We start from the raw sequence: 27,327 nt of genomic DNA on the forward strand, positions 1-27,327 counted from the left end.
AAGTGTTTAGAGGATCTGTACGGTCATAATGGTTTTATCACATTCGAGAGCCTGTAGATTTTATATAATCTTCCAGAAAATATGCAATTCAAATATTATCAGATTCGAGATTACTTTATACACACTATGAAATTGTCTAATGTGTTGGATGCTGACATATGGAACTGTTTTTATAGGGGCTAATTGTAAATCTCTGATTAGCATAGGGTATAGAAGTTTAAACACTTATAAGGTAGACGATTGTGTTAGACTAGCAGACCGTTGGAGTCAAAATATGGGGACATTAATCTTGGCTGACACTGTCTCACTGGCTTTAGGCAGTATTAATAGGTCTGTACATTCATCCAGTCTGAAGCTACAACAGTATAAACCATATGTTTACTATATTATACCCCTGAAAGAATATCTAAATGGGCATCTAATAACTATACTTGTGATCTGACAAAATGCCCTAAATGTGAACTACCGGCAGCGGATTTAAAACACATGTTTTTTTAATGTCCCGAGTTAGCAGAATTCTGGCAAAAGGTGTCTCAAATAATGTTTCAGAAACTAGGGAGACCAATAAAGTTATCAGTAATAGATGTAATGATGAGTGGACAGAACATAAGATCTAGCCAAGCGGATTTAATTACTATTTTAATAGTTTGTGCCAGGCTTACAATAGCTCGCGTTTGGATATCATGCGGTTCTCCATCAGCTTTAGTTTGGTAGGGACTAGTTAAAGAGATACATGATATGGAACAAGCTTCATCTAAAGGGAGGGGTAATCGCTCAGTTGGAAAATTTAAGAAAATTTGGGGGTCACTGCTTCAAGACTAAAGGTATACTTCTGTATAATTTTGTACGATATGTACTATGCTTTATTATTGTTGATATTATGTATTTGGATTGTTTACATAAGAAGACTATTTCTATTTTTTTATATATATACTCATGTTGGTAAATAAAAATGTATTTAAAAAAACATAGATTTTGCTTATTCAATGCATGAGTTTTTGTGATCTCTTGCTATGTGTGTATGTATATATATATATATATATATATATATATATATATATGTGTGTGTGTGTATGTATATATAGTGAGAGATCACTAAAAATACATATGCATTGAATTGAAATGTACCAATTTAACATTCGGCAGTTATCTTTGTGTATAAAAAAAAATATATATATATTTATGCTTTTTACATCATAACATATTATTGAAGCCTGCACCTTCATGACACATGTACACACACACAATACCGTTGTTATTCATGTGTGGGGTGATCTGTGTTATCTGCCTCCATAGCTCCCCTCCATCTACCCCCTAATTTCCACCATCAGATCTCTGGTCTTTGATGACCAGTTCTCTAAGTCATCAGCCAAATACTTGTCTGTGCGAACCATTTTCATTTGTATTTCCTCTGTACTGGCACATTCCATCAGGCCCTTCACCCCTGGGTTTTAAGTCTGTTCCTTGTGTCCCCAGCCTTGTCCCTCGCACCTGTCCTAGTAGTAAAAACTTGTTGTATTCCCTTCCTCTTGGGTGGTGGCACTGCACCAAGCAAGAAGTGGCGGATGGACTCTTTGATCGACAATCCAGTAACCTTGTGTTATTTCTCAACAACGGCCTGCCAGTATCCCTGTAGCTATTTTAATTTTAATTTTTCATGATAGATTTCATTGGATGAGATTTCATTGGATGCTAGCAGAATATCCAGGCCGGAACGGCCTTTATAGAGAAATAAGAAATTCTACAGCAAATTACCATGAAAAATGGAAACACTATAAGACCCACAGTTGATCCCTAACCCCTCCCCCCAGACCTATCTTAATTTTAAGTGACTGTTCAGCTTGTTAGCGATTTATCAGTAAAATAAACCTTTTTATTTTCTTATTTCTGCAGATATCAAGTTGTTAGTTGAGCGATGTCCTAATATCACCAACTTGGATCTAAGGTAGGTAAATGACCTGGCTCGTTTAGCTAGTGTATAGCGTATTAATGTTTTCTATATTTGACCTTCATTCCTCCCTGCACCCACCCCAGCCCTCCCCCATCAATACATTGAGTAAATATATTTCTATAAAGGCTATACAGCGTTGACCGTAAATTTACAAGGACCGCATTGGGACAAAATATAACAAAACTTACATAAAGCAGTCATTACAGATCATAGTGCTTGAGTGGTATCTTGAAAAAGACCAACAGGTGAGTAAACAAACAAGCAGGAGGAGCATGTGGTTGCAGAAAACTTATGAAACCAGGCAGCAGAACAAGGGGTCTTGAAAGGCAAATGAGTGGACATAACACACTAGTGCTTTCCTATCTTTGGTGTCCTAATATATTTGAACACAAGAAAAATTCTTAGTGAAAATTAAGAACTCAAGATAACTAGTTAGAATCGTGTGGCATCCTACATAATAGATGCTCCTGTGAGTTTTGAATTGCAAGATATGGTAAATGCCATGGTTTGGGGAGCACCAATATTCAGAGATCAAACGTAATTCATGGAAGTACTAGAAACCTGAATGTTTCTGCAAGAAATGTCTTTAATGAACTATGATATTTGCAAGCAAGAAGTTTGAGGGTAGTTCATGCATGAACTGTGAAAGCACAGATTGCAAGAATTACAACACCGGACCAGCCTACCTGAACAGCAGACTCCGCTTCTACACCCCCACTTGTCAACTCCGCTCCGCCAGCCTCGCCCTCGTCGCCGTCCCCCGCATCCAGCAAGGAACCTCAGGTGGCAGGTCCTTCTCCTTCCTCGCCGCCAAGACCTGGAACACCCTCCCTATCCACCTGTGGCAGACCCAGGACCTGTTCTCCTTCATAAGACTCCTCAAGACCTGGCTCTTCAAGCAGTAGCAGCACCCCCCTCCCCTCAGCGCCTTGAGACCCTCATGGGTGAGTAGTGCGCTTTACAAGTGATTGGTTGAAAGAAAACCAGGGAATGTGTGTAACGGGTAGGGATTTGCATAGGTCGAAATATTAACTGGGACAGGGGGAAAAAAATCTGTTCTTTATTAGGAGATACAAGAGAGGAAACGTTAGTTTAGTAAGCAGAACTTGTAGAAATAGAAATGGCAGGAAAAAGGAATACTAAGCACATAGCCCTGCCGCATATTTTCATGTAAAGAGTTTACAACAGAAAGTTACTCAGAGGTATGAGGAAATGTATTACCAAACAAGAACTGAAACATTCATGGAAGAAGGCACAGGAAGAAGAGTACAGTTCTCCTTGTTATAAAAGTCGGCATTGAGATAGAGTGGTCAGGGCCTTCGCAAGATCGCTCTCCCCCCCCTCCCCCTCCCTCTACCCCCTCCCCCTACCCTCTCCCCCTTTTTTGCCCATCTTCACAAAGGCAACTGCTTTGTAAGACCAGCAGTGGCAAATCTAGTATATATCGCCTTTTGTAATTTTTGAATTTGCCAATGTTTTTTTGCTTCTCTGCGCTGCATTGCTAAAGATGAATTCCCCAAAAAGATGCTATGCCACAGCAGCAGTTTCCTTTTGTTAGCGCCTGCATCACACATACACAACCCCACCAAATGAATGGGCAGGGTATTTTTATTTACTAATCCAAGTTAAATTGGTAAAAGATTTTTTAAAAAGGTAGTACCAGCGCACTTTCTCTTTTGTTTTGTTTTTTTAAGTGGTTGGAAGGGAGCAACAAGTAGAGCTTAGGTGGAAGCAACATGGAGGCTGCTGGTGGGGCAAAGGATCACGGAGGATGTGGTCGGAAGCAACATGGTGGCCAGCGGTAGAAGTACACAACACTGGCAAGAGAGCAGTGTGGAGCAAAGGGAAACAGAGGCAGACCGGCAAGAGAGCGCAGTATGGAACAGGGAGAAGCACAGGGGTGAAAAAGCAATGCAGGGCGAAAGAGCAATGCAGGGCGAAAGCACAGCACAGAAAGGTGTGGCGGAAAAGCACATGGGTGAGATCAACATGTAGCGTGGTGATGGGACTAAGAAGTACACAATGGAGACTGTTTGAAAACAAATGCAAATGCAAAAAACAATTAATGGACAGAATGCAGAACAATGTCATACATTCATCCCAGTTCAGAGATCTGGGCCTAAATCCATCGTTTTTTTGCTCACCATGCCATTCTAGTTTGGACCCAGCCATATGCAAATCAGTCTTGGCCCTGCGCCCAATGTGAGAGAGAGAGAGAGAGAGAGAGAGAGACCGGCCGACCGTGTGTGTGTGTGTGTGTCCGCGCGCGTGTGCCCGCCCGCCCCCCATGTTATTTCCCATAGGAAATGTTAGATACGGCTACAGCCCGAACTGCTGAACGGAATTACACCAAATTTTGCAAAAAGGTAGCCCTTGGTTCAGAAAGCACAATTTTTTAAAACTGTTTAAATCCATTCAGTAGTTCCTGAGAAATTCAAAAAATCAAGTTTCCCATTGGAAACTTTAGACACTGTTATAGCAAAAACTGCTTAACGGAATTACACCAAATTTGGCAAAAAGGTACTGGTTGGCTCAGAAAGCGAACTTTTTTATAAATTATGTAAATCCGTTCAGTAGTTTTTGAGAAACTAAGGAATAAAGATAGTGATATCTATGCCTGCGGAGGATCCGCGCACCCTCCAGAGCACGAGCTTCATCCTAATTGGCGGTCAACACTCCAAACCAGGAAGTGTTGGCTGACATCTAGTGCCTCGGTAGAACCGAGGGACAAGAAATCAGTCAAACTAAGACGCAAAAAGGGGAAAGGGTAGAAACCGCCTGACCCCCTAAGGCCTGCTTAGGGGATCCCACAAAGACCCCCACGGCCAAAAACATTTTTTTTTTAATCTGCAAAATCCGCGCAGGGTGCGTCGCTCCTGCTGTGAAAATAAAGTGAAACGTTGGCTCGTTGCTATTTAGCCCCCGGGGGGGATCCAAGTCCCGGGGGCAATATTGATATGTAATGGGGGGCCCAAAGGGCTTTAATATAGTATGTGCAGGGGGGGGCTCACAGCCTCCCCCAGCCCCGAGGACCGACACCCCCGGGGCTTCAAAGAAAAATGGTTGAGTGGGCTCAAAGGCCCCCCAAACCCCTGGGACCGCCACCCCAAAGATATGGTGCAGAAAGAACTGTTCTGGGCAGAATTTATTGGAGCAATTTGTTTGTGGACCTTGGGAATAAAATACAAAGTTGATGTGATAGGGTGATCTTTTTTCAAATACATAAACTCATTTTTGCTTATAAGGCCTTGTCTTTTCCATTGAAACAGTTCTTTCTGCACCATATCTTTGATTTTGTTCAGAACTGTAAATGTAGCCTCCTTATAACATATAGAGTCATTCAGGTGGACCATTGCCTCAGTCATATATTGGTCTCATGGCCAGATGACAACGTTGCCACCTTTGTCTGCCTCATTTATAATCAAATCTTTAACCTGTTTTAGTTTTTGCATAAGATTGTAGTATTGCAGCTCTGTATGTTTCATCTTGTAGTTTTTGTTTCTGATAGACTTGTGAAGTTTTTTTCATGTCTTCTGTCACCATATCACTAAAAATGTCTGTGGCATCTTTTGGCATAGTTGGCACAAATGTTGATGAAGGGCCAAACGGGCTTCTGTCACGGCTTACCAATGGAACCCCAGTGTCTTTTAGGATTTCCCGAGTTGAATGTACCTCTGCTCTGTATTGGTAGCCAAACCATGCAAGATTTTTTAACATCTCAGAATCTTGCCGATTAGGCCATGTATTCCCAGAATGGTCACTCACAATAGATGTTAATTTCTTAAGTTGAAAATATTTTTCTGCAGCCTTTCAAAGTGAGACTGCGACGAGGAGCTACACGACTGGATACCTTTGGTTCCAGTGAGAGACAGTGAGCAACTTGGCAGTAAGTGAATGGAAGGCTGGGGAACCACATATACCAGCATGCTGAGCAAGCGCCAACAGGTGTCCACTAGAGGGCCGGTTACGCTACTAATAGACTCTTGTGACCCCGTGCAGCTTCTCCATTTGCTGGGCCGACCTCTGAGGAAGTTGACAGCTGTCAACGAAACGCGCCAGGATTACCCACAATTGAAAAACCTGCCTGAAACTGCTCTCAATAAAAGGTTAAGAACCAGTGCAGCGAGTGCGACTCATTTGCCCTCCGGAAGGGGGGGGGCCCACGTTCTCATACTTGGTGACCGTGTCCTGTCGCAGAGTGCAGCACCGACAGCAAGAGCGCCACGTTTCCCCGCACCAAAAGGACACACTTTGAAACTCCGGTAATATGGACAATGGGAAACCGTCTGCCGCCTAACACCAGAGTGGGGCATGTTTCCTCTGCAGCCTTTCAAAGTAAGACTGCGACGAGGAGCTACACGACTGGATACCTCTGGTTCCAGTGAGAGACAGTGAGCAACTTGGCAGTAAGTGAATGGAAGGCTGGGGAACAACATATACCAGCATGCTGAGCAAGCACCAACAGGTGTCCACTAGAGGGCCAGTTACGCTACTAATAGACTCTTCTGACCCCGCGCAGCTTCTCCATTTGCTGGGCCGACCTCTGAGGAAGTTGACAGCCGTCAACGAAACGCGTCAGGATTACCCGCAATTGAAAAACCTGCCTGAAGCTGCTCTCAATAAAAGGTTAAGAACCAGTGCAGCGAGTGCGACTCATTTGCCCTCCGGAAGGAGGGGGGGCGTATATATGTATATATATATATATGAAAACACCCTTCACCACAAAATGAAGAACAGCAGCCATACGGGGGGATCCTTTGGAAGCACCTTTATTCTTGTTTAAATGGCGAATGCATTTCGGCAATTTTGTGCCTTCATCAGCGCCCAAGATGTATCGCACATACTTCCATCTCGCTAAATGTTCCAAGTCAGCCGCACCTTCTTGTTAGAGCGAGCGGCCACGCTCCCTGATGTCATATCACGCACCTGTTACAGTTCCTTGTGTACCACGGAACTGCAACAACCAGAATGCAATTCAGGATTCCAGGTAGGTAGCGTTATACAGTCTCAACACAGTGGTTTTGGGCGTCAAAGTGACTGGCGAAAAAAGGAAACTTAAAGTGCAGTCTTGAAAACCTTGAACAAAGTTTCTCCCTCGGGTCCCCAACACGCCTTAGCCTGTCAATCCAAGTATTCATAGCCACAGGGGCAAGTCTGTCAGAACTCGCCCAAGGTCAGGTGCAATACCTGAGCACTGCTTCATTACGTCCTGGACGTCATGGCGGGCTTTGGAGCAACCAATAACTTGGATTCAAATACATGTAATGTATATGTGTGTGTGTGTGTGTGTGTGTGTGTATATATATATATAATATTCCCCACACCCCCATAGAACAAGACACTGAACAGATCCCAAGGTTGTATAGAATTTTATATCTAACAAACCTAAGTGGAGATCCTGTATGTTCATATATGGTATCTCCTACCGAAACGCAACATGTTTTGAAAGCAACTTAGAGAGGGGATGTCAATGTTTCAACCTGTAGTTAGACTTCAGGTCTCATCAGAAGAAAGTAGTTAGACAAAAATTCCCTTGAAACGGAGAAGTACACCTTTGTATTGTGTGGAGCAAGTGGTCACACCAACACATACAATAGTATTCCTAGACGGAGTCAATAATGCAAAATGGGCCGCTCGGTTCCTTAGACAGCCCTGTAGAGGTAAATGGATTACTCCGGAAAAGCACACATTTCATTGTTTGTGCCGCCACATGAGCTATAGTCATGTTGGTAGTGTAACACAATGCAAAGGTGTGCTTTTCCTGTATTATTCAGTTGGTGGCCAGTAAATCAGGATTGACTAGTCCCCTTTAAAGTGGCCAGTCAGAACCATCAGTCCAGATGGAACACATTTTTTAACCCCTCCATGCCCAATCTGAGCTTCTTTTAAATGCTAATTTCCCAACAATAGCTTAACTGATTTGCATGCATTCTGAGCAGAGTTCTAACTTTTTGCCAAATTTGGTATAATTTCGTTCAGTAATTTTTTTCTGTATCGCTTCCCAAAATTCCCCAAATGGTAATTAATGTTTAAAAACCCATACAATTTGTATCTCTGTCCTCAACTACATTTTATCCACTTTAAAACTGAGGAGGAGGTCTTCTCCACTGATGGGACAACTGCGGGACTGCAGGGTTCTCCCACGCACACTCTGATCATTCACCAATCCTGCTGGTCTTGGCCACCCCAAGGAAAACAATTTGTCCTTTTACTTGGCGCTTCCCGCCCTACTCCCTCCTAGACCCACTGTTTAGGGGAGAACTAGCGGAAGCAATTGAAGTGTTCTTTGAAGCCAACATAGGTTTAGTAGACAACTTCCAAACTATTTGGGAGGCGTTTAAGGTATATGTCAGAGGTATTGCTATGTCCAAACACCCTGGGGTCCTCCGGTCCATCAGGCGCAGATTAAATGAACTGGAGAAGCGGCTGGGTCAATTAGAGGAGCGGTAAAAAATGTCACAGCTATAGATTAAGACTTTACTCAGAGAGTACCATGAAGAAGCGGACAGGGAGGTTAAGCATATTGGGAAGTATGCCATGGCCCGAACGTACGGCGAGGGGCATAGGCCGAACTCGACCCTTGCAAGAGTACTAAAGGGGAGGCGGGGTACAACACAATTCTCGGGGGTTAAGTCAGCTGAAGGAGTAGTCCTCACGGAGGAGACAGAAGTCGCACAAAGATTCAGACAATACTATATGGATTTGTATTCTACTAAAAGTGGGGACTGAGAGGAGGAGATAGTGGATTACCTGGAGCATATTGAGCTCCCCACCCTTACGGACACACACAGTGAATTCTTAATGCAACCCATAGAGAGGGACGAGATAGTTGAAGCTATAGCGAGCATGAAGTCTAGCAGTGCTCCGGGGGTCAGACGGGCTCACGGTAGAATTCTATAAGGCATTTCAGGACCTATTGCTCCCTCACTTATCGAGGCTGTATGGTGATTTGTGTGACTCTGGGTGCATGCCGCAGTCAATGAGAGAAGCTATTATGGTAGCGATCCCCAAGCCTGGGAAGCCGCTTGATGAGTGCAGTTTGTTTCGACCCCTCTCCCTACTGAACGTGGACACAAAGATATACGCTAAGGTGTTGGCTAACCGCCTTGCGCTTCTTGCCCCGCTGCTGGTTGCGCCGGAGTAGGGAGGTTTCATACCAGGTAGGAACCTCACATACAATATACGCACGGTCTTAGGCACAATGCAACACGTAAAGCAAGACGTTAAAGCTGTTGCGGTGTTACTACACATGGAGAAGGCCTTCGACTCCGTGGAATGGCCCTTCATGAGGCAAGTATTAACGAGGATGGGGCTGGGAGCTCCGTTCCTGCAAATGATTGGAACCTTGTACAACAGACCATTGGCGAGGATTCGCCTTGGTAACTTGGTTACGGACCCCATTTCAATAGGCAGAGGAACCAGTCAGGGTTGCCCACTGTCTCCTCTGCTGTATGCTATCGTGGCGGAGCCATTGGCCTGCGCTTTTCGGGAATATGACGGACATGAAGGTATCTGCTTCCCCACCTACAAGATCGTGGTCTCCATGTATGCAGACGACAAGCTGCTATATGTCCGTGAACCGGAAAATAATTTAGCTGCGGTGCTCCGAGAGGTGGTGCACTTCGGTGCGCTTTCAGGCCTGAGGGTTAACTGATCGAAGTTCCTGGCTTTCCCCCTTAACCCGGCCACGCAAGAATTCAAAATGGAATTTCCACTACTGTGCACTACGGAACCGGTTAGAAATCTAGGTATACGCCTGCATGCAGACTCAGAGACTGTGTTTAGAGAGAACTGTGGCGTGGCCATTAGCAAATTAGAAGATGATGTAGAAACATGGAGTAGACTACCGCTTTCCCTCCTAGGTCGCATATCTGTCATGAAGATGGTAGTGCTTCCAAGAATGCTCTTTCTCTTCACAAATCTCCCAATGGCGTTACCCCGGGAATTCTTCCAACGACTAACATGCATCATGGTGAGGTTCGCGTGGGCGGGTAGGCAGCCACGGGTCAGATGGAAGATACTCACTCCATATTGCTTGGGCGCCCCTGATTTTTTAACTTTACTACAGGGTGGCGCAAGGGGCACACATGCACACCTGGATACATGGGTACCCACACATCCCGCATTTGCGCATGGAAACACTGTTTGCAGATCCACTTCCCTTAACAGCAACGGTATTTAAAGCAGTAGACCGAAAAACGGGAATAGTGGACTCCATCACATCCACCAATCACGCTTGGCACTGCCTACTGCAACAACAGGGAGGGGCATTGTTGTACTCGCCAATCATGCCAGTAGAATGGGCTCACTGGCTGCTCCCCTGCAGAGATAGGGGAGTGATAGACTCCCTACACAGGCTAAACATTCTGAAAGCGGGAGATTTATTCCTAGAAGGCAAGGCCAAGACCTGGGATCAGATCTGCGGGACTGGGGAGGCGGGCCCGCCACTACAACGTTTCCAGTATTATAGAGTGCGTAGGGCCCTTCTGGAGCAGTTAGGAGACGACCTTGCAGAGCCGCCTGAAGTTCCTGAGCTTTCCTATGTGGTTAAAACAGAGACCCCACGCAAGTTGGTAACAAACCTTTATAAGATTGCAATGACGCATAGGAAGAATCAATACACAGTGGCGAGACTGGTGTGGCAAAGAGATTTGCAAACAGCTATTGATGATGAAATGTGGCGTTACTGCTGTGAACTTACCAGGCGAATTTCACTCAATGGTAGACACAGGATGGTCCACTTTAAGTTCATTAATAGAGTCTACTACACCCCTGAGCGTTTACGTAGATTTGGCCTCCGTGAGGATGCGGAGTGTGAGAGGTGCCTCGCCCCAGAGGCGGATTTTCTGCACCTGGCATAGTCTTGCCCGGGAGTGCAGGCATTTTGGGGGGACATCTTTAAGGAGTTGAGCAGTGTGACTGAGGTTGAGTTGGATCCAGATCCTGCGCTAGCGCTCTTAGGATATACCAGAAAGGTGCCCAGGGCATCCCGCAGACTGGTGGGCATGGGTATGCTAATGGCTAAAAGAGAGGAAGCCCTGTGTTGGATGAGAGGACCGACGCCTACGGTTAAATGTTGGGCGCGGGATATGCTGTACTGCTGCACACAATCAGAAAACTATAACGAACTGCTACCTCCTAGGAACCGCCCTAAAAATTTCTGGGGGTTGTTGCAGGCACATATGCATGGCAAGGGCGGTGGGGAGGGGGCAAAGGCTGGAACTGCGGGGGAGGAAGAACGCATCAATAGCGTGGGGAAAGATTAGCTGCTTAACGGGAGTGCTTGAGTAGATCACCTGGGAGGACAGAATGGATAAACTGCTATGACGGGGAAGACTGCTATTAACGCCGCCTGCCCCCTTTCTCGGGTTGTTGGCAATTGGCTGTGTAACTTCCGGAAAGTGGTCACGTGATAAAATGCTCTGATGCTCAGTACTGTGTGAAAGACAAGGGGAGGGTGGGGTTTTTTATTGTTTGTTGTAAATTTCGAACTGAGAAAACCCAATAAAAATATTTGAAGAAAAAAAAAAATGAGGAGGAGGTATGCTTTATAAGGATACTTATTTTAGCTCTGAAGAGAATGCAGTTTTAATAAGCACTAATTACTACGGGTGCCAAATATATAATTTTATATAATATTTAATTAAAGTTTATTTAATTGGGCAAATGTCATTTAATGTGGTTCTAAATCTGTTTTAATCTAATGTGCAGTTATTTAATAATCTGAGTGAGAGCTGGTAATTAACATGGAAACCCAGTCTTCCACCATCCTTTTTAGGTCAAACTTAGCGCAGCACGCACACACTGATCTATGGGAGGCTTCTTGTGAGCACTCTAAAGTTCTCTGTGTTGGGTCTGACTCCTCCCACACATTGGATTGGGTTTTGCGTGTGTTTTTCAATAATGTAAGCAAGCAAATGGCCAAAGGCGGGTGCATATCCACCTGCTTTCCAATGTGTCACTCACACGGCATTTTGCTCTCTGGAGCGAGCAGCGGCGCGCAGGGTGGCAGCTGCATTCCTGGTGAGTCAGGTTACACGCAACACGCTGTGCTTTCGCTTTGCTTGTTTTGCTTATCTTCCTCTGCAGTATTTGAGCCTTTCCTCCTGGCCTGCTGAGTTCAGTGCTGGCAGGAAGCATGTTCTTGGCTGGTGTCACTCCCAACATCTGTAGGTTTTATTGTAGTTTTAAGAATCACGTTCCTGTGGTCGCTATAAAGTGTAAGAATTTCAGGAATCCGTCTCTACCCGTTACCCCTTGAACAGTTATGAACACTTGTGCCCTGATTCTGGGGCGAAAAACGTCAGAATAAGTAGTGATGCGGTGTTTGCTGTAAGGATTGTTCCATGTTGTTTTCATTCCCTATCATGTATTCTTTGTGTTAAATATTTGATGCAATAATTGTACTTTTAATAATTGTGCAGTTGACAATATTCGTCCCTCCCTAGTAAACAGTCAGTACAACATGCCCTAAGTTACTAGAGTTGGCTTCCCAAAAAGGATTTGTGGATATACATTTATGTGCAAGTGTTTATTTTCACCCCTTAGGCTTGTTCATGCTTTGTGGGAATGTCACGCTAGACTGTGATTTGCCAAGAACTCCAATGCACGACACTGAGCACTTCTCTTTCGAAGGGATCCTGCCCTTTTAACCTATTACTTCCAGTTTGCTCTTTGATTGCAAAGATGAGGTTTGGACGCAGAGTGCATGAACTGTGCGCTCTAAAGCTAGAACACGCCCCTCCTCCACGGGCACTCTATGGAATCCTTGGCAGGTCAATCCTCTCTGCTTGGTAAGGGCTTGAGACGCCGCCGGAAATGATGGACACTGTCTGACCCCATTGAGGAGGTTTTGGTGGGAGAGAGGCTTGGCGTGCTCAATGGCAGAAAGAGGCTACAGGCCCCCCTATTATTTGATGCAATGGTGGTGTATATGTCCTGTTATTATTCTATCTGAAGTAACATTAAAGATTATTAATCCGCTGGATAAATATCCCCTGATTTTTCTCCCTTTTATCTCCAGAGGGCAGTGCTTTGGTTCTCAGCTGTCCTGCGTTAAGTGCCTGGGATGATGTGTGTGGTGCTATTTTGGATCACCAGTCCTAGCACAAGGGCCAATCCATGGTGTGCTAACAATAATTATGATGGCTATTTAGCTACCCTTCTAGCATATTTGCTCCTCACTACACCACACTAGCACCAACAGGGCAAATAGCCTCTGTGGTTGTTGACAGTTGTAGACTATTCTTTTTTTCTGAAGACTGCTTAGATTTTAAGTTGACCCATGTCTGATGTGCCTCTTCCAGTTCTTTTATTTGTACCCCACAAGAGTAGGCACTGTCTGATCACTTTACTTTCTCATAACATTGGCCCTACTGGTCCCAGTGTGCTATGTGTTGTTGGAGTGAGTGGGCTTGTGAGTGGGGATAATGTGCTGCATGGCTAAACACTCCTAAGGGCCCAATGGCGAGACCTATTGGCTATGCCAATGCTTGTTTTCTTGGCCTCTACCCAAAACTTTCCAGAAAAGGGTGGAGGTCCTTGAACTTTGTAAGGTTTTCCATGCAGGTTCATCAAACAGTGGCGGGTATTAGTGAAACAAAAACATGCTTCCTAATAAACCTCTGCCCCAACTATAATTAAGCGATACCTAAGGGGATGATGGACGGAGCTTTTGATCAAATCAAACACTCATCCTCAGTCAACTGATCTGGGTTTAATCCATCATTCTTTAGCTCACTCCACCTCCCCCGTCATACATGGCCTTATGCAAATCAGTCTGACCCTGTGCCTCCAGGGAACAGTCCAGCCCGAACTACCAAGATATGTCTTCTCTGGACCGGAAACAGGCATCCTGGGATCGGTTTCTGGCTAAATAGCCGTCATCAGCCAGGCTAGGTTGAATCCAGTGGCAAAATGAACAAGGGACCCATGTCAGGGCATACCCTGGTATCGCTTTGTTCGCCCTGAGTTGGCAGGGTATGCCCAGACGTGGATTCCTTGCTCACTTTGCCACTGGATTCTAGATAGCCTGGCTGATGAGGGTTATGAACATGAAAGCGGTCCCAGGATGCTTGTTTCCGGTCCAGGGAAGACATGGCTTGGCCATTCTGGCTGGACTGTTCCCATGAGGCACAGGGTCAGACTTATTTGCATATGGCCATGTCTGAACTGGGGTGGTAAAGTGAGCTAAAGAATGATGATGGATTAAACCCAGATCAGTTGACTGGGGATGAGTGTTTGATATGCTCAAACGCTCCGTCCATCATCCCCTTTAGTATCGCCAACTATAATTAGACGGTGGTGACTGCCAATGTGTAGTTATGGCTCAGCTTCACTTCCTGTTTAAATGCATTTTCTGATGTGCCTATACCTTTTGGTCACATGGATGTATGTGGCAATCGCTAGGTGTAGTTAGCTAAGGTTTGGCATGCTAATTTTCATGAAGATCCGTGCAAAGGAAAAAAGCTAAGCGGAAGGGGTCGAAATAATAGTTTTTCCCCACGTTAGCTCAGGGTATTTTAGTCATGCCTGCGACCAGAACGGATGAACAGATATACACCAAACTTTGCATAAAAGTAGAACTTTACTCAAAGTGTGCTCTTTGTGGTTTCGTGTGTATTTGAAGATATAATCTCGCAGCTGCCATTTTGTGAGTCGCAAAAAAGGTACCATTATGTGCTGAACGTCTCACTTTTCATAAAACATTTTCACTGAAATTAAAACATGAGAATATATGGGGAAAATAATTTTCCAATTTAAAATAAAAATACAAGATAAAAAATAATAACCTTTTGGAGGAAATAGAAAGCAGTCAAAGGACGTGCATAGCAGGGTAAGGCTGCCCATGCTGGCTACCAGTGGGGATTGGCTGTCCACTATGGCAAGTTGGGCGCAGGCCCCAACACTGTGCACGACCAAAGGCCGCATGTAGCTTGAGCTGGCCACCAGTGGCAAATTGGGAGCAGGCTGTCTGCAGTGAGAGTTGGCCACCAGCAGAGTATTGTGGTCAGGCTCTGCGCTTAATCCCCATTGAGGTGTATGTAGATCTGACAGAAGGCCTTGTGCTGCATGGCTGGGACCCGTTGCAGGTAGGCGCAGAGCCTGCAGCTAACTCCTACTGAGCATCGCGGAAGGTCATGCCCAGTTAGGTTTGGGCACTGGGTCTCCCCACAAGCATGCCCTGCGGCATTCGGCTGTGCCCATCAAGGGGTAGCTGCCCACTGAGGTGGGTAGGATGCCCTACTGTCAACACTCACTACACTTGGCTAACATTGGCCACCTGTGGTGGGTTGGGCCAGGATACCTGTGGCCAACCCCTGCTGGGTAAGTTTGGCCATGCATGGTTCGCAAATCAAGTATGCCGTAAAAATAAAACATGAAACTAACTGAGACGAAACCTGGTTGAAAACTCAGTTATATCTCTGGCTCAGACAGACAAAACTACTGAAATTTTCCATCTGTCTGTAATTGGTTGCTGTCAGATATGTCTCCCATTGTTAAGATATCCTCCCTTGTTCTTATTGTTGCTTCTATTTTGTCAGAGCTAAGCAAACACCAAAATGGCAATCCAGGTGCACGTGTGTATGCTGTTTTCTTGTTCGCATGAAACAAGGCCTAACTTGAGCAGTGTCTAACTATTGATAGAAAGAACTCCTGAGGCGGAAAGCCGGGAGCAACGAGTCTCATTTAAAAATTGTATTTTCTTTGTGATTTTAACTTTACTCACTTACCATCACCTTTGCTAGCACTTCCCCTGCACAGCCAATTTAACGCTGTCGCGGGCCGCCATTCCTGGTGACATCATCATTGTGGGGAAGCCTGGTCAGGTCACGCCCCCTCGACAACAGGCCACGCCCCCTTCTGCTTCTTCTTACTTAAACCATGTGTCTTCCACGTCCGCGCAGCGGACGGGCGCGCCAAAGGCAAGCCCGTCTGCGCCCGTCCGCGCCAGGACGGGCCAGAGGGCACGCCATGCTGACCACTTTATCAGATATTCCCCCCAAGCACTTAGAGATTTACAGAATTCTGCCACACTACCATCCTCTATGGTCTTGCAACACATCTCTGCTGCTGGCATCTCGCGCCTTGACCAATCCCTTGTCGACGGATGCTTACCTCCAACCACGTCGACTAGGAACTCCACATCCATCAGGGTACCATACCTGAATACTCGCTCGTTGGTAAAACATTCTGAGGACATCTTCATTCTGCTCTCTAGTTCCCATCCTGATATCCTTCTACTCACGGAGACGTGGCTCACTTCAGAATCTTTGCCAGACATTCTGGCGGCTCCCCCCCCCCCCCCCCCCCCCCCCCCCCCCCCGATTATTACATTCTTCACGCCGACCGTCCTGGCGACCGGCCCGGGGGCGGGGTAGCGGCCATCATATCCAAACGCCTGAATTCCATCTCCTCATATTCTCTTCCCCTCCCTGAGGTGGAGAATCTCCTCATTAGCGTGCAAACGAATACCGGCCCTCTTACCTTCCTCCTATTATATCGGCCCCCACATCCTATGCCATCCTTTTCCACCACTATGAGTGAACAACTGTCTTCTCTCCTTACATTGCACTCCCGCTTCGCTATCTTCGGTGACCTAAACTACTGGTTCGGCGACACCAACGCTGGCCCTCATGCCACTGAGCTGTTTGAGACTTCTAGAGATTTGAACCTCGTCCAACAGGTCTCTCAATCCACCCATATTAAGGGACACATTTTGGACCAGATTTGGACCTGCAATCTGGCACTGTCCCCACCAGACATACTTCCTTGTGCCTGGTCTGATCACTACTTAGTGGATACCATCATCACAGTTGCCGGTCAGACTCCCGTCCCTCTGATGGCTGGTGGCTTTTCCCGTAAATGGAGCTCATACGACTCCCAGGGCTTCCTCACCACCCTGGCGGACTCATGCCCAGTCATCCACGACCTCAACGACATCGACGGACTAGAACGAGATACTGCCTCCTGGCTAGAGTCGGCTAGCGACCGGTTTGCCCCCTTAGTCAAATTCCCCTGTACTAGACATCGGAATTCTCATAGGTGGTTCTCCGACGATCTTAAAGCCCGGAAATTAAAAACACGCCAGTTAGAACGCACCTGGAGACATGACTATTCGGACTCAGCCAAACAATCCTATCTGGCCGCACGCAAAGATTTCAAAACAGCTATCCGTTCTGCCAAAATGGAACACTTTGCCAACAGGATCTTCCAGGCAACTGATAAATCTAAGGAGGTGTTCAGAGTTCCGAATGAGTTAACCACAGATGACAGAACTCTCCCAGCCCAGACCCCCACTCAGGAGGCCTGTGATACTCTGAACTCCTTCTTCGTAGAAAAAATCTCAAAAATCAAAAAATCTATCCCTCCACCTTCCCAATCGCCACTACCGGATAATTCTTCTAACAACCCTTCGATCCTTACTTCCTTCCCTGCTCTAGATTCCACTTCCCTGTCAGAACTAGCCATTCGTGTGAAATCTGGTTCTCCGAATGACTGCTGCCCACCTTCTGTCCTGCGGAGCATCTGCCTCAATCTACCAGATAGTGTTTTACACCTAATGAACAGATCTCTCTGCAGTGGCATCTGTCCTACCGCCTTTAAGGATGCCATCCTGGTACCTCTTCTAAAAAAACCTGGTGCGGACATGTCGGAGCCGTCGAATTACCGCCCCATCTCCCTTCTCCCTTATTTCTCCAAACTTATGGAGGCCCATGTTACCCGCTGCCTGTCCAGCTTCATAGAATCCTCCTATTATTTCGAGCCGAATCAGGCCGGCTTCAAACCTGCCCACTCCACTGAAGCCGTTATTTTGGCAGTCCTTGACACACTCAGGAGCGGCGCGGACGCGGGAATCCCCCAAGCCCTCGTCCTACTGGATCTGTCGGCCGCGTTCGACACGGTGGATCACAACATCCTTCTCCACCGTGTCGAGCAGGCAGGCATCCAGGGCGTTGCTCTTGAGTGGATCAAATCCTTCCTTACCGGAAGAACACAGGCGGTCCGCCTAGGCCCCTAGACCGCCGTCCTGCAGTGTCCCCCAGGGATCTTCCCTTTCCCCACTCCTTTTCAATATTTACCTCCGGCCACTCATTCAGTCACTCTCGAAATGGGATATCGTCACCTACAATTATGCGGACGACCTACAAATCATCTTCTCCCTCAACTAACCACACGCTGTCAAAACCTTTCACGGAGCCATGATTCACATCCAACTCTGGATGAACCAGAACCAATTGAAGTTGAACCCCGGTAAAACTGAGCTCCTTCTCCCAGGGCTCAGTCACGCTTACTGGGGTCCACAGTTCTGGCCGTCGGAGTTCGGACCCCCCCTACCCCTGTAAAAACAGTAAAGAGTCTGGGTGTCATCATTGACACCGAGCTCTCCCTCAGGGCTCAAGTTGGAGCGGTGGTTTCCTCTTGTATGTTCCAACTCCGGAGGATTCGCAAAGTCCGTTACCTTCTTCCCCCGGCGGCACTCACCCAAACCGTTATCTCATTGGTACTCTCCCGCCTGGACTTTTCTAATGCCATCTACCACGGCTTACCGCAATTTCTTATACAACGCCTTCAAGTTGTCCAGAACCAGGCGGCCTGATTCATGGAACCCCTAGATGGCAATCAGCTAAGCCTCTGCTTACGTGCCTTCATTGGCTCCCAGTCGATCGAAGGGTCGCCTTCAAGGTGGCTTGCCTCACCTTTAAGGCACTTTACTGCCCTGGTCCCGCTTTCTTAAAATCCCTCACTGTCCCACACGCAATCTTCGATCAGCTCACCGCGATCTGCTGATCACCCCCAAGAGCAAAACTAAGAGATTCGGCGGCCGCCGCTTCTCTCACCTGGCCCCCGTGCTTTGGAACCTCCTCCCTCTGCCCATCAAATCCTCCCCTTCCCTCCTGAACTTTAGGAAAATGTTGAAAACCCACCTTTTCCCCACCTCTGGTTAGATCTCGGCTCCCCCCCTCATCTATTCTGTCTATCAGCGCCAGGAAGCTTCGGTGTCAGCGCGCTTTATAAAACGCACTTAACATAACATAACATTGCCATTAATTTAGGGAAGTAGTTGCTTTTATGCTTCTTTACTGAATTGGTGATTTAACTCGTCTTTATTTGGCCACTGCTACCTTGAATACACTTTACTATGTGTAATTGGTGCAGTGGGCAGCCATTGCAAGCATCCAGGCCACTGCAGCATCCTTCAGCATCCAGTATTCTTTAAGGCCGTCTTTGCCCAGGTGTGCCTGCAGTGCACACTGACTGTGGTATGTCAAAAGTCCAGGTGTCCTGCATTCAGCCCTCCTAGGAATCCTGCAATCCCCTGCATGGCAGCACAGAGAAGTTGCTTAAAACCATACTGTGGTCCCCAGTGGGAACAATTTAATTTGTTGTGAAAAATGGCACTTGACTGTGAGCAATGGGAGGGAAACGACCTTTACAACGCAGTCATTACATCGCACTACCTTTACATAGCAGTCATTACATCGCAACATCCTTTACATAACATGTCATTACAATACAGCCATTACATTGCATGTCACTACAAGGCATGTCATTACAATGCATGTCACTACAACGCAGGCATTACTTCGCAAGTCTTTACGGTGCATACCGTTACATAGTACCCTTACACTATTTGACACTTACCCTACTGTTGCACTCATTGGAGTTGAAATAGTAATTATTACCCCTATACTATCCAACAGTTATCTTAAATGCAATGTAAAGGTATGCATTGTAATGGTATGCGTTGTAAAGGTATAATGCGATGTAATGGAATGCTTTGTAAAGGTAGTTTCTGAAAATGCGATGTAATGGCATGCTATGTAAAAGAATGAGTTGCAAAGTATGTTGCGATGTAAAAACTGCGTTGTAAAGGCATGCATTGTAAATGTATGCGTTGTAGCATTATACATTCCAATGGGATAGCTGCAATTAATGGGAATGAGGTAATGAAAAAAATATCCGTATACCAAGGTTAGCGGGCTTGGAAGAAAATTGAATTTTAATCCAATGTTTTGCTTTGCGTATAATATTATCTTCATAATGGGGGTTGGGGGGTTTGGTGCACTTTAGGTACCATTTAGATGTCATTGAGACGTTTCTGTTGACAGTGGTCCTCTGACAGGTAAATAGTTAAAAAAAACAAAATTGTAAACACCTTGCTCTATCTGACAGAATGTTTGTACCCTCTGTTGTATTCCTAAAGACAAGGGACCGGTTGTTTTAATATGAAATCTTGCATTAAAATTTAAAAACCATACTATCCTGTGGGTTACTCAATTTGTTCAAATTGCATATTTTTATGTTTCTAGCGACAGCGTAATGCTGACATCGGAGTGTTTTCCAGACTTTCATCAGCTCATTTACCTCAATAACCTGTCTCTCAGTCGATGTTATCAGATTTCACCTGCCACGTTACTGTAAGTTACACTGCCCCTTTACTTCTCGTTACACAAGTTAGTGCTAAATTTAGCCTCTGGCTGCCAGTTTTTAAGCACATTTTGCTGCAAATGCATACATGTAGATACATGCATTGGTTGGTTCATGAGTATTTGTATGCAGTCAGACAAACTCTTCAGGGGATTTGGGGCAGGTATGCCTTCGGGGGATAGGTAGACAGATATGCCTTAGGATACATCCTGCTGTGTTAGGTTGGAGAATATCTCCTATGTCCTGGGTGTGAATGACCGCTGAAGTAATTTCTTCTTTGCTTCATGCATGCTGTGAAAAGCTGTGGATTGGCTCTCTTATGAGATGGAAGTGGGTCGTTTGGCCTGTCAGTTTCATCGTTGGTGTCTTTGGTTGACCTGGTACTTACCCTGAACCATGGCGGTGGAGAGTGTTAGTGGGGAAGTGCAATGTATTCTCTAAAACTGTCTAACTCCTTGCCCTCACCACACCCAGCAATTCTCATCTGAAAGCCTGGACTTTTTCTGCTATTCACGCAACCTCCTGCTCCACAGACATTAAATTAAAGACGGCTTGGCCAGAGAATCTTTCTCGCCCATTACGCATTTGAATAGATGTTTAAAATGAAAGTAAAAGCCAAATAGAATAAGCCAAATAAGCCTTTGCTCACAAGGAGAGGAAGTGGAGGTGGGTTTTGTGACTGCTGGAAAGTCCACAAACAACCCTTCAGGGAAGACTGTCTAAACAAATGACACACTTGTTCTCAAATGGTGAGAGTCTCGAGTTAGAAAATCCACAATTTGTAGACTGTCCACCTGAATATGCACAGAAGTGGCTGTTTTGTAGAGGTGCTTTTAAAGTGTTTATCCACCCTATCTCTTTTCTTTTTCACTCTTCTCTGATACACAAGAGTGAAATGGAGAATCTCAGCTCAGCTGTTTTCCTTTCCCTCATTGGGCCCCATTACTAGTTGCCAGAAGAGGTATATTGGGGTAATACTGCTCATGGCATCTCATTCCCGATGCCCCCCCTCTCCCTCCCCCAAAAGAAGGATGAGGTCCACAAACTCCATATTTGATCATTTGAGGCTCAGAGACATTGAGGCGAGACCTCCCTGCAGAGTTGTGGGCATCTGGTGCACATAGCCCCTGGCTGCCAGCATCCTTCAGTTGAGGGAGCAGAAGAAGCTCTCTGCTCATCTGATGGAAAAAGGAACCAGCCCTCCTGCAGCTCCCTGCTACCCTTCCACCATCCCACGAGCAAAAGAATAAGGCCCTGCAGCACTTACTACCCACAACAAGTAGGCCATAAATGTTTGCGGATTAGACTCTTATTTTTGTCAGAAGAGGCAAAATAAGCGAAATTGGATTCACTATTACCAGATCTGCATATTATTCCATATTCTATGGGAAATAACTTGGAATCTGCATTATGCCATGGGGCATTGCCTCCCAATATCATTAATTCCAGCCCCGGAATCTGCCAGCAGAGATAACAGGGAACTCGTAATGGGGCCTATTGTGGTCTGTTGTGTGTGTGGTTTTTGGATTCAACACATTTTAACGAGGACAAAATGTCTGCCAAGAACAAACGTTTCAAGCTTGTTGACTGTCTGGTCCCTTTGTAATGAATGCAATAATCTCAGCTCTGTGCAGCCTATACATTATTTGAACCCCCGTGTGGAAGAAGCGTGCACTGGAGCTCAAGCATATTCTTAAAAATAAGACTTGCAATAAACATTTAAAATGTAAAGCAATTAAATCACATATAGTTTCAGTACAACAGGGAAAGTGCTTCTTAGTGTGCAATGTGTACTTAAACAGGCATACCCTTTTTAGAACACACAAGGATGACTACAAAAAGGATAAAGACAATTGTAAAAAAAAGTGTTGGCAAAATGAAGTATTGGCCCAAAAGTCTTGGAAGTAAAGTGAACTTTTATCTGCAAAGGGGCCCATTTGATCAGGACCAATTCCACCACTTGCAGTGCAAGAGAGCTAATGGCTGAAGTGGGCTTAGCCATTGTCCCATAATGTATGTTGTTCTGGAAGAAAGCAAAATAAGAAAGTTGAATAAACAAATGGAAGAAGAGGTCTCATCCAGAGCCCCACTATGGATCTATGAATATTTAGATATTTAAACAAACTCTCTCTAACACACACCTGTAAACTGCAAGCAAATACTGTATTTCTTCTTTTTTGTATTGTGAATCTTTTCTCAATCCACGTGCTGTGCATTTTTCTGCCATCTATTGCTTGGGTCTAGATTTCTCCACTATTTTGTAGTCCTGCTGTTTAGTTTTTTTGCTGTTGCTGGGCGTCGATGGACCCCCATTTGGTGTATCCTGTGACGTACACCTTCCTCTGTAAGCTCCTACCTTTGGTCGCCATCTTAAAAGCGGGGTGGACATGAGGTAACTGTAACGGCATGATAAACCTGATGGGAGAGGAAAATGGTGATCATAAAGCTACATCCTATGCTAGATCATTTCTTATTAAGATGAATAGCAGTTTCAAAGATAGTCAAACACTAAATAAAATGAGATGCCAGCCATAGAATAGAATAGAAAATAATTTGACTCAAGCAAACATTGAGAGAAGCTGAAGATTTAGTAGAATTTATTAGCTTTCGTTATATTTAGTTATGGTTTAGTGGTTACGCATGTTTTATCATCTAGGATGAGAGAGAATATATAGGGTGACCAACTAATAAGAATGGAAGGTTCCCATAAAAGTATTGTTGTTCTATACTCTGCTGTCTTAGAAAGTCGACTGAAGTACTTTTTTTTTTTTTTTTAGTGAACTTGGAAATCTTCCCGGTTTAAAGGCACTCAGTGTCTTTGGAATTGTGACTGATAGTTCGCTCCAGCTCCTCAAAGAAACACTGCCTCACCTAAGCATAAACTGCTCCCATTTTACTACCATTGCAAGACCAACTGTGGGCAACAAACGGAACCGGGACATCTGGGGTGTGACATGCAGGCTGACATTTCGACAGAATGATGGCTTGTGATTTGGAAATCTTGTTGGTGCAAGGTGGAGGTGATGTGGTCAGAATGGAACTTGTACTTTGAGACCTCAAATTAGGGCCTCATCCTCAGCTTGCTGTTTTTCGAACCTGATCCACCCATTTCCATTGCCTCCGCTCTCCGTAAATGTTGCACATGTGCTAACTCTCAGTAATGGCTTATACCAAGGTGCTTGTTCCTTGACTCTACCCATCAAGTAAGGCTTGCGGCCTCACCAAACAGCTGGCATATGTACGGACTGTTTTTACTTTTAGGCTTTTTAAAGGTGCAACCATTTCTTCTACGCGTTCTCAATTTCAGCCTTGGTAATTGAAGTGTATAGATTATGGAGTTGGATTTACTGTTCTATGATCAAAAATCTGGTGTCATCAATAAATCCATGACGTTTGATCTCTGAGAGAAAATTGAAAGTTAACCTACACAACCCCTACTCCACATCAAACACCAAGCACATTTTTATAAACACTCTCACTCCAACATACTTGCACACTCTCACTCTCAAATTCAGTTCTGTCACTTCATGTCTCTCACTAAACCGTCACATTCACACTTTAATTTGCATGGCCAAACACTTTTGGTTCATCCCAAACTGCTGTGTAGATCAGGGAAATGACCTAATTGTGGAGCATGTCTAAAGTTTCAGCAGATAAGGAACAAGGACATCAAGGAGTCCGAATTGGAAACTGAAGTTGGCATCTGGTTTACTGAGGGGTGATTCCACTCTTATATCCTACCCCTGTATAACTGTATCTGCAGTTTCGATTTTAAGATCTGTGGGAGGAATTTACCTATGTTCATTCATTATCAGGAGGGTGAGAGACGGTGATGTAGCAAGACTTGAGATTGATGGTCATACCAAAGGTTACTGTGATCAACAAGCAGGTAAATCATTCGTGTATGCATCAAATCTGTCACAGCTAAAAACCTGGCCTCCATGTGAAGCCTCAGGGATCCTGTATAAGGATGTCCGTAACAACAGTCTACTAATCAAGGAAACCGGATTTTTATTTTTCATATCCGAACAAACTAGGCTGTCCAAGGAAGTGATTGTGAAATTTAGAGGGGGCCATTGTTTTATTCTTTCACTTGCTCTGACTCAATGATGTCCTGTACTAGTCGTCCAAGTGGAAAGTTATATCCTCTACTGATGAAGTAATTCTGCATTCGTAACAACAACAAAAAAATACTTTAAAATGGTGTGGGAAATTAGGTGTTAACTGTTTAATATTTATCAACAATGTTCATCCATTTCAGAGCAATGTTTTTTTTACAATTTTATCTAAGGTGTGAACAAATTTTAAAATGGAAGCAAATGAAGTGTACGTAAATTTGAGATGCATATTTTACCAATTTTCTGAAATGTCTAAAAGAACAATGTTAAAAATGGTTTTTGTTTCCAATTTTTTTATTGCAGGGGCGCACTTTTCAAAGATAAAACGTTCGCACCTCTGGCATAGTCTGTCATATTGTAATGAATTTTTTTTATAGACCTTTGATAAGTTAACACAGTCATATTTGCAAATCAATTTTTATTCTTCAGATTTAAAACGATACCTACAGTCCACATGACGAGGTTGATTGTAATGTTTGCCCTGGAGGCTGCTGATTTTCAACTGGCAGTTTCCTGCAGCACCCACTGTGTTTTGAGTCACTTAAGGTTGTATCCAAATTCTTACTGGAAGAAACAAGCTTGCCTTGTACAAAATCGAATCAAACCTGTTCAATGGTTTCTATATTCTAGGGCATAGGAGCTAATATGACATAACTAATAGTAAACCGGCTCAGGATAGCCCCATGAAATAGTCTACCTGCTAGGATGGAGACTTAAATGTGCCTTCTATTTGGCAAAACTAAACCCAACTTTAATTTGAGAGCAATTACTAGATGGTTTCCTCTTTTAGCATAAATATATTTGAGAGCTTTGTAAGCTTTTATTGCCCACACCTGTGCAAAAACTGATGCTAGTGAATTGGATTGAACGTAAAGATGGAGGGAGAGAGACACAAATTGCTTATGTCACTTTTTAAAAGATCATTAAAAGTCTACTTAATTTCTGAATTTTCCAAGTAGTTAGTTAAAATATCGAAAGACAATGTTTAATGTTACTTGTAGAATATTAACCTGCACGGCGGAGCTCTACGTACAAATATTGTCTTGTATGTCTGCAATGCCCTTGGTAATGGGTTTGCAATGGTTTAGGCCAATTCTTCTTTGAACGCCTTGGGCTAGAGACTAGTGCTTTAAACTGTCAAACATTACCAATCTTAAGTCAGTAGAAGTTGGCCTGGCAGTGTTGGGTGAATTGTATAGGCTGCACCCTTTCTAGTCCAAGGCCTATGTGTTAATACAGATTTTCTGCTGTGATAAAGCATACAAAATTTAAATATCTGGCCCATGAAATGCCAAAGGAATGTAAAGCCTACTTGTCCTGTTTTCTGATTTGTGAAGCTTTTTTCCCCAACCCTTTTTTTATTACTAATTTTCGAGACACAGAGAGCAACTGGAGATCAGTGAGGGAGGCCCCAACAGTCCCAGAGGGAGCACCCATGTTTAACAAGAGTACCCAAACATCAGATTCAGGTTCCGGACAATACAGCCCCATTTCTATGCAGAGTCCAAAGTCCCCGTACCCAGGAGTAGCTCCTGTTTAAGCTTCTAGCTTTATAAACAGCCTCTTCAGCAATAGGACATTGGTCTGTACTTCTGAGCCACTCGCGAAGTGTTTGTGAATCACACAGTCGCCATCTTTGGGTGATGTAACACTTCACTTCAGTTTTTCATACCTTTTAGCTACAAACCCAATTATGAAATGGTCATATATATTTACCTTTCACTTGTACTTTGTTACTCCTGCTTGTTCGAGGAAATACATTACACAGAGTATTGCTAGAAATATTTTGGTTTCAAGTTGGACCACAGCTACCTGTTCTGTGGGTCTTCCTACTACTTTTCTGTCCCAAACCAAGATTTTGTTGATGGCATCAAAATTGAGGGCCTTTTAGGAAAGCTTTTCATGTTTAGGATGGGCTTTTTTAAACAATCAACAGGCTAGGTATGGAGTGATGTCCACTTCAACTAGGTGTGGTAAATGTGTTGGGTGCGAGCTCTGAGGAAATGGTCACCTGGGCCATCAGCACTTGCTGTGTTACTATCCACATGCATTCCAATGCAAGCAGCCTCACTGTGGTGACAACCCTACCTTCCCAGGCAATTAATGTGGATAACTTTCAGACATAAGCTTTATACAGTAAACAAGCGGTTATTTTATGAACTTAATTTGACTTTGTTCCAATCAAATTCTGTCCCATTAAATATCTGTTTAAAATGTAATGCATTGTCTTCTGTCGCAGTGTGCGCCTTATTAGCTTGTAACCACTGCCTGATTTTTTGCGTTTGTTGGATTAAAAAACCAACCAACAGGAAAGCAGTGATTCTCAAAGCGGTCTCATTTCTTTTGTGCCTATATCCAGAGCAGTGGTTCCTAACCTCTAGACTTCGGTGGACCACCTACTAAATCAATATTGGAATCTGGGGACGGCCACTGAGTCATTATTTAAAACCGGGGACTCAGTCCAAGAAATTTCAATGATATGAATTGAAACACAATACACAAGTTCAGAAATAAGCATTCGCCTAACAAATACACAAATGATGAAATATTTTATTCTGTGCACAAATACACTAAAACGTATTTAAAATTGTAATGGAAAGGTTGGAGCTTTTCTAAATTCAATTGCGGTTATTTGTCTGTATTATAATGAATCATTCATATTTGCAGAACATTTTCAGTTTTACATTTTTCTTCTTTAGTTATATACACTTTATTAATACTAGTTGATTTTCTAAGCAGGTGTGGACTCCATGAGAGGGCGACGTGGACCCCAAGGATCCCTGGACCGCAGTTTAAGGAACACTGACTTAGATAACAAGTTATGGA

The 27,327-nt window shown here is 44.5% G+C and overlaps 1 protein-coding gene across 1 annotated transcript in view; it reads left to right on the plus strand.

Annotated features, from left to right (window-relative positions):
* The window catches only part of SKP2 (S-phase kinase associated protein 2), a 128,476-nt gene extending 101,756 nt beyond the window's left edge, over positions 1-26,720 (plus strand). The window contains exons 8-10 of the mRNA XM_078674949.1: positions 1,894-1,945; positions 20,266-20,373; positions 23,161-26,720. Of these exons, the coding sequence (XP_078531075.1) occupies positions 1,894-1,945; positions 20,266-20,373; positions 23,161-23,374 (374 nt within the window). The 3' untranslated portion in view covers positions 23,375-26,720. The remainder of the gene's footprint in view (positions 1-1,893; positions 1,946-20,265; positions 20,374-23,160) is intronic.
* The last annotated feature ends 607 nt before the right edge of the window (positions 26,721-27,327 follow it).

Source organism: Lissotriton helveticus, chromosome 2_1 (assembly GCF_964261635.1).
Source record: "Lissotriton helveticus chromosome 2_1, aLisHel1.1, whole genome shotgun sequence".
Taxonomy (NCBI): Eukaryota; Metazoa; Chordata; class Amphibia; order Caudata; family Salamandridae; genus Lissotriton; species Lissotriton helveticus.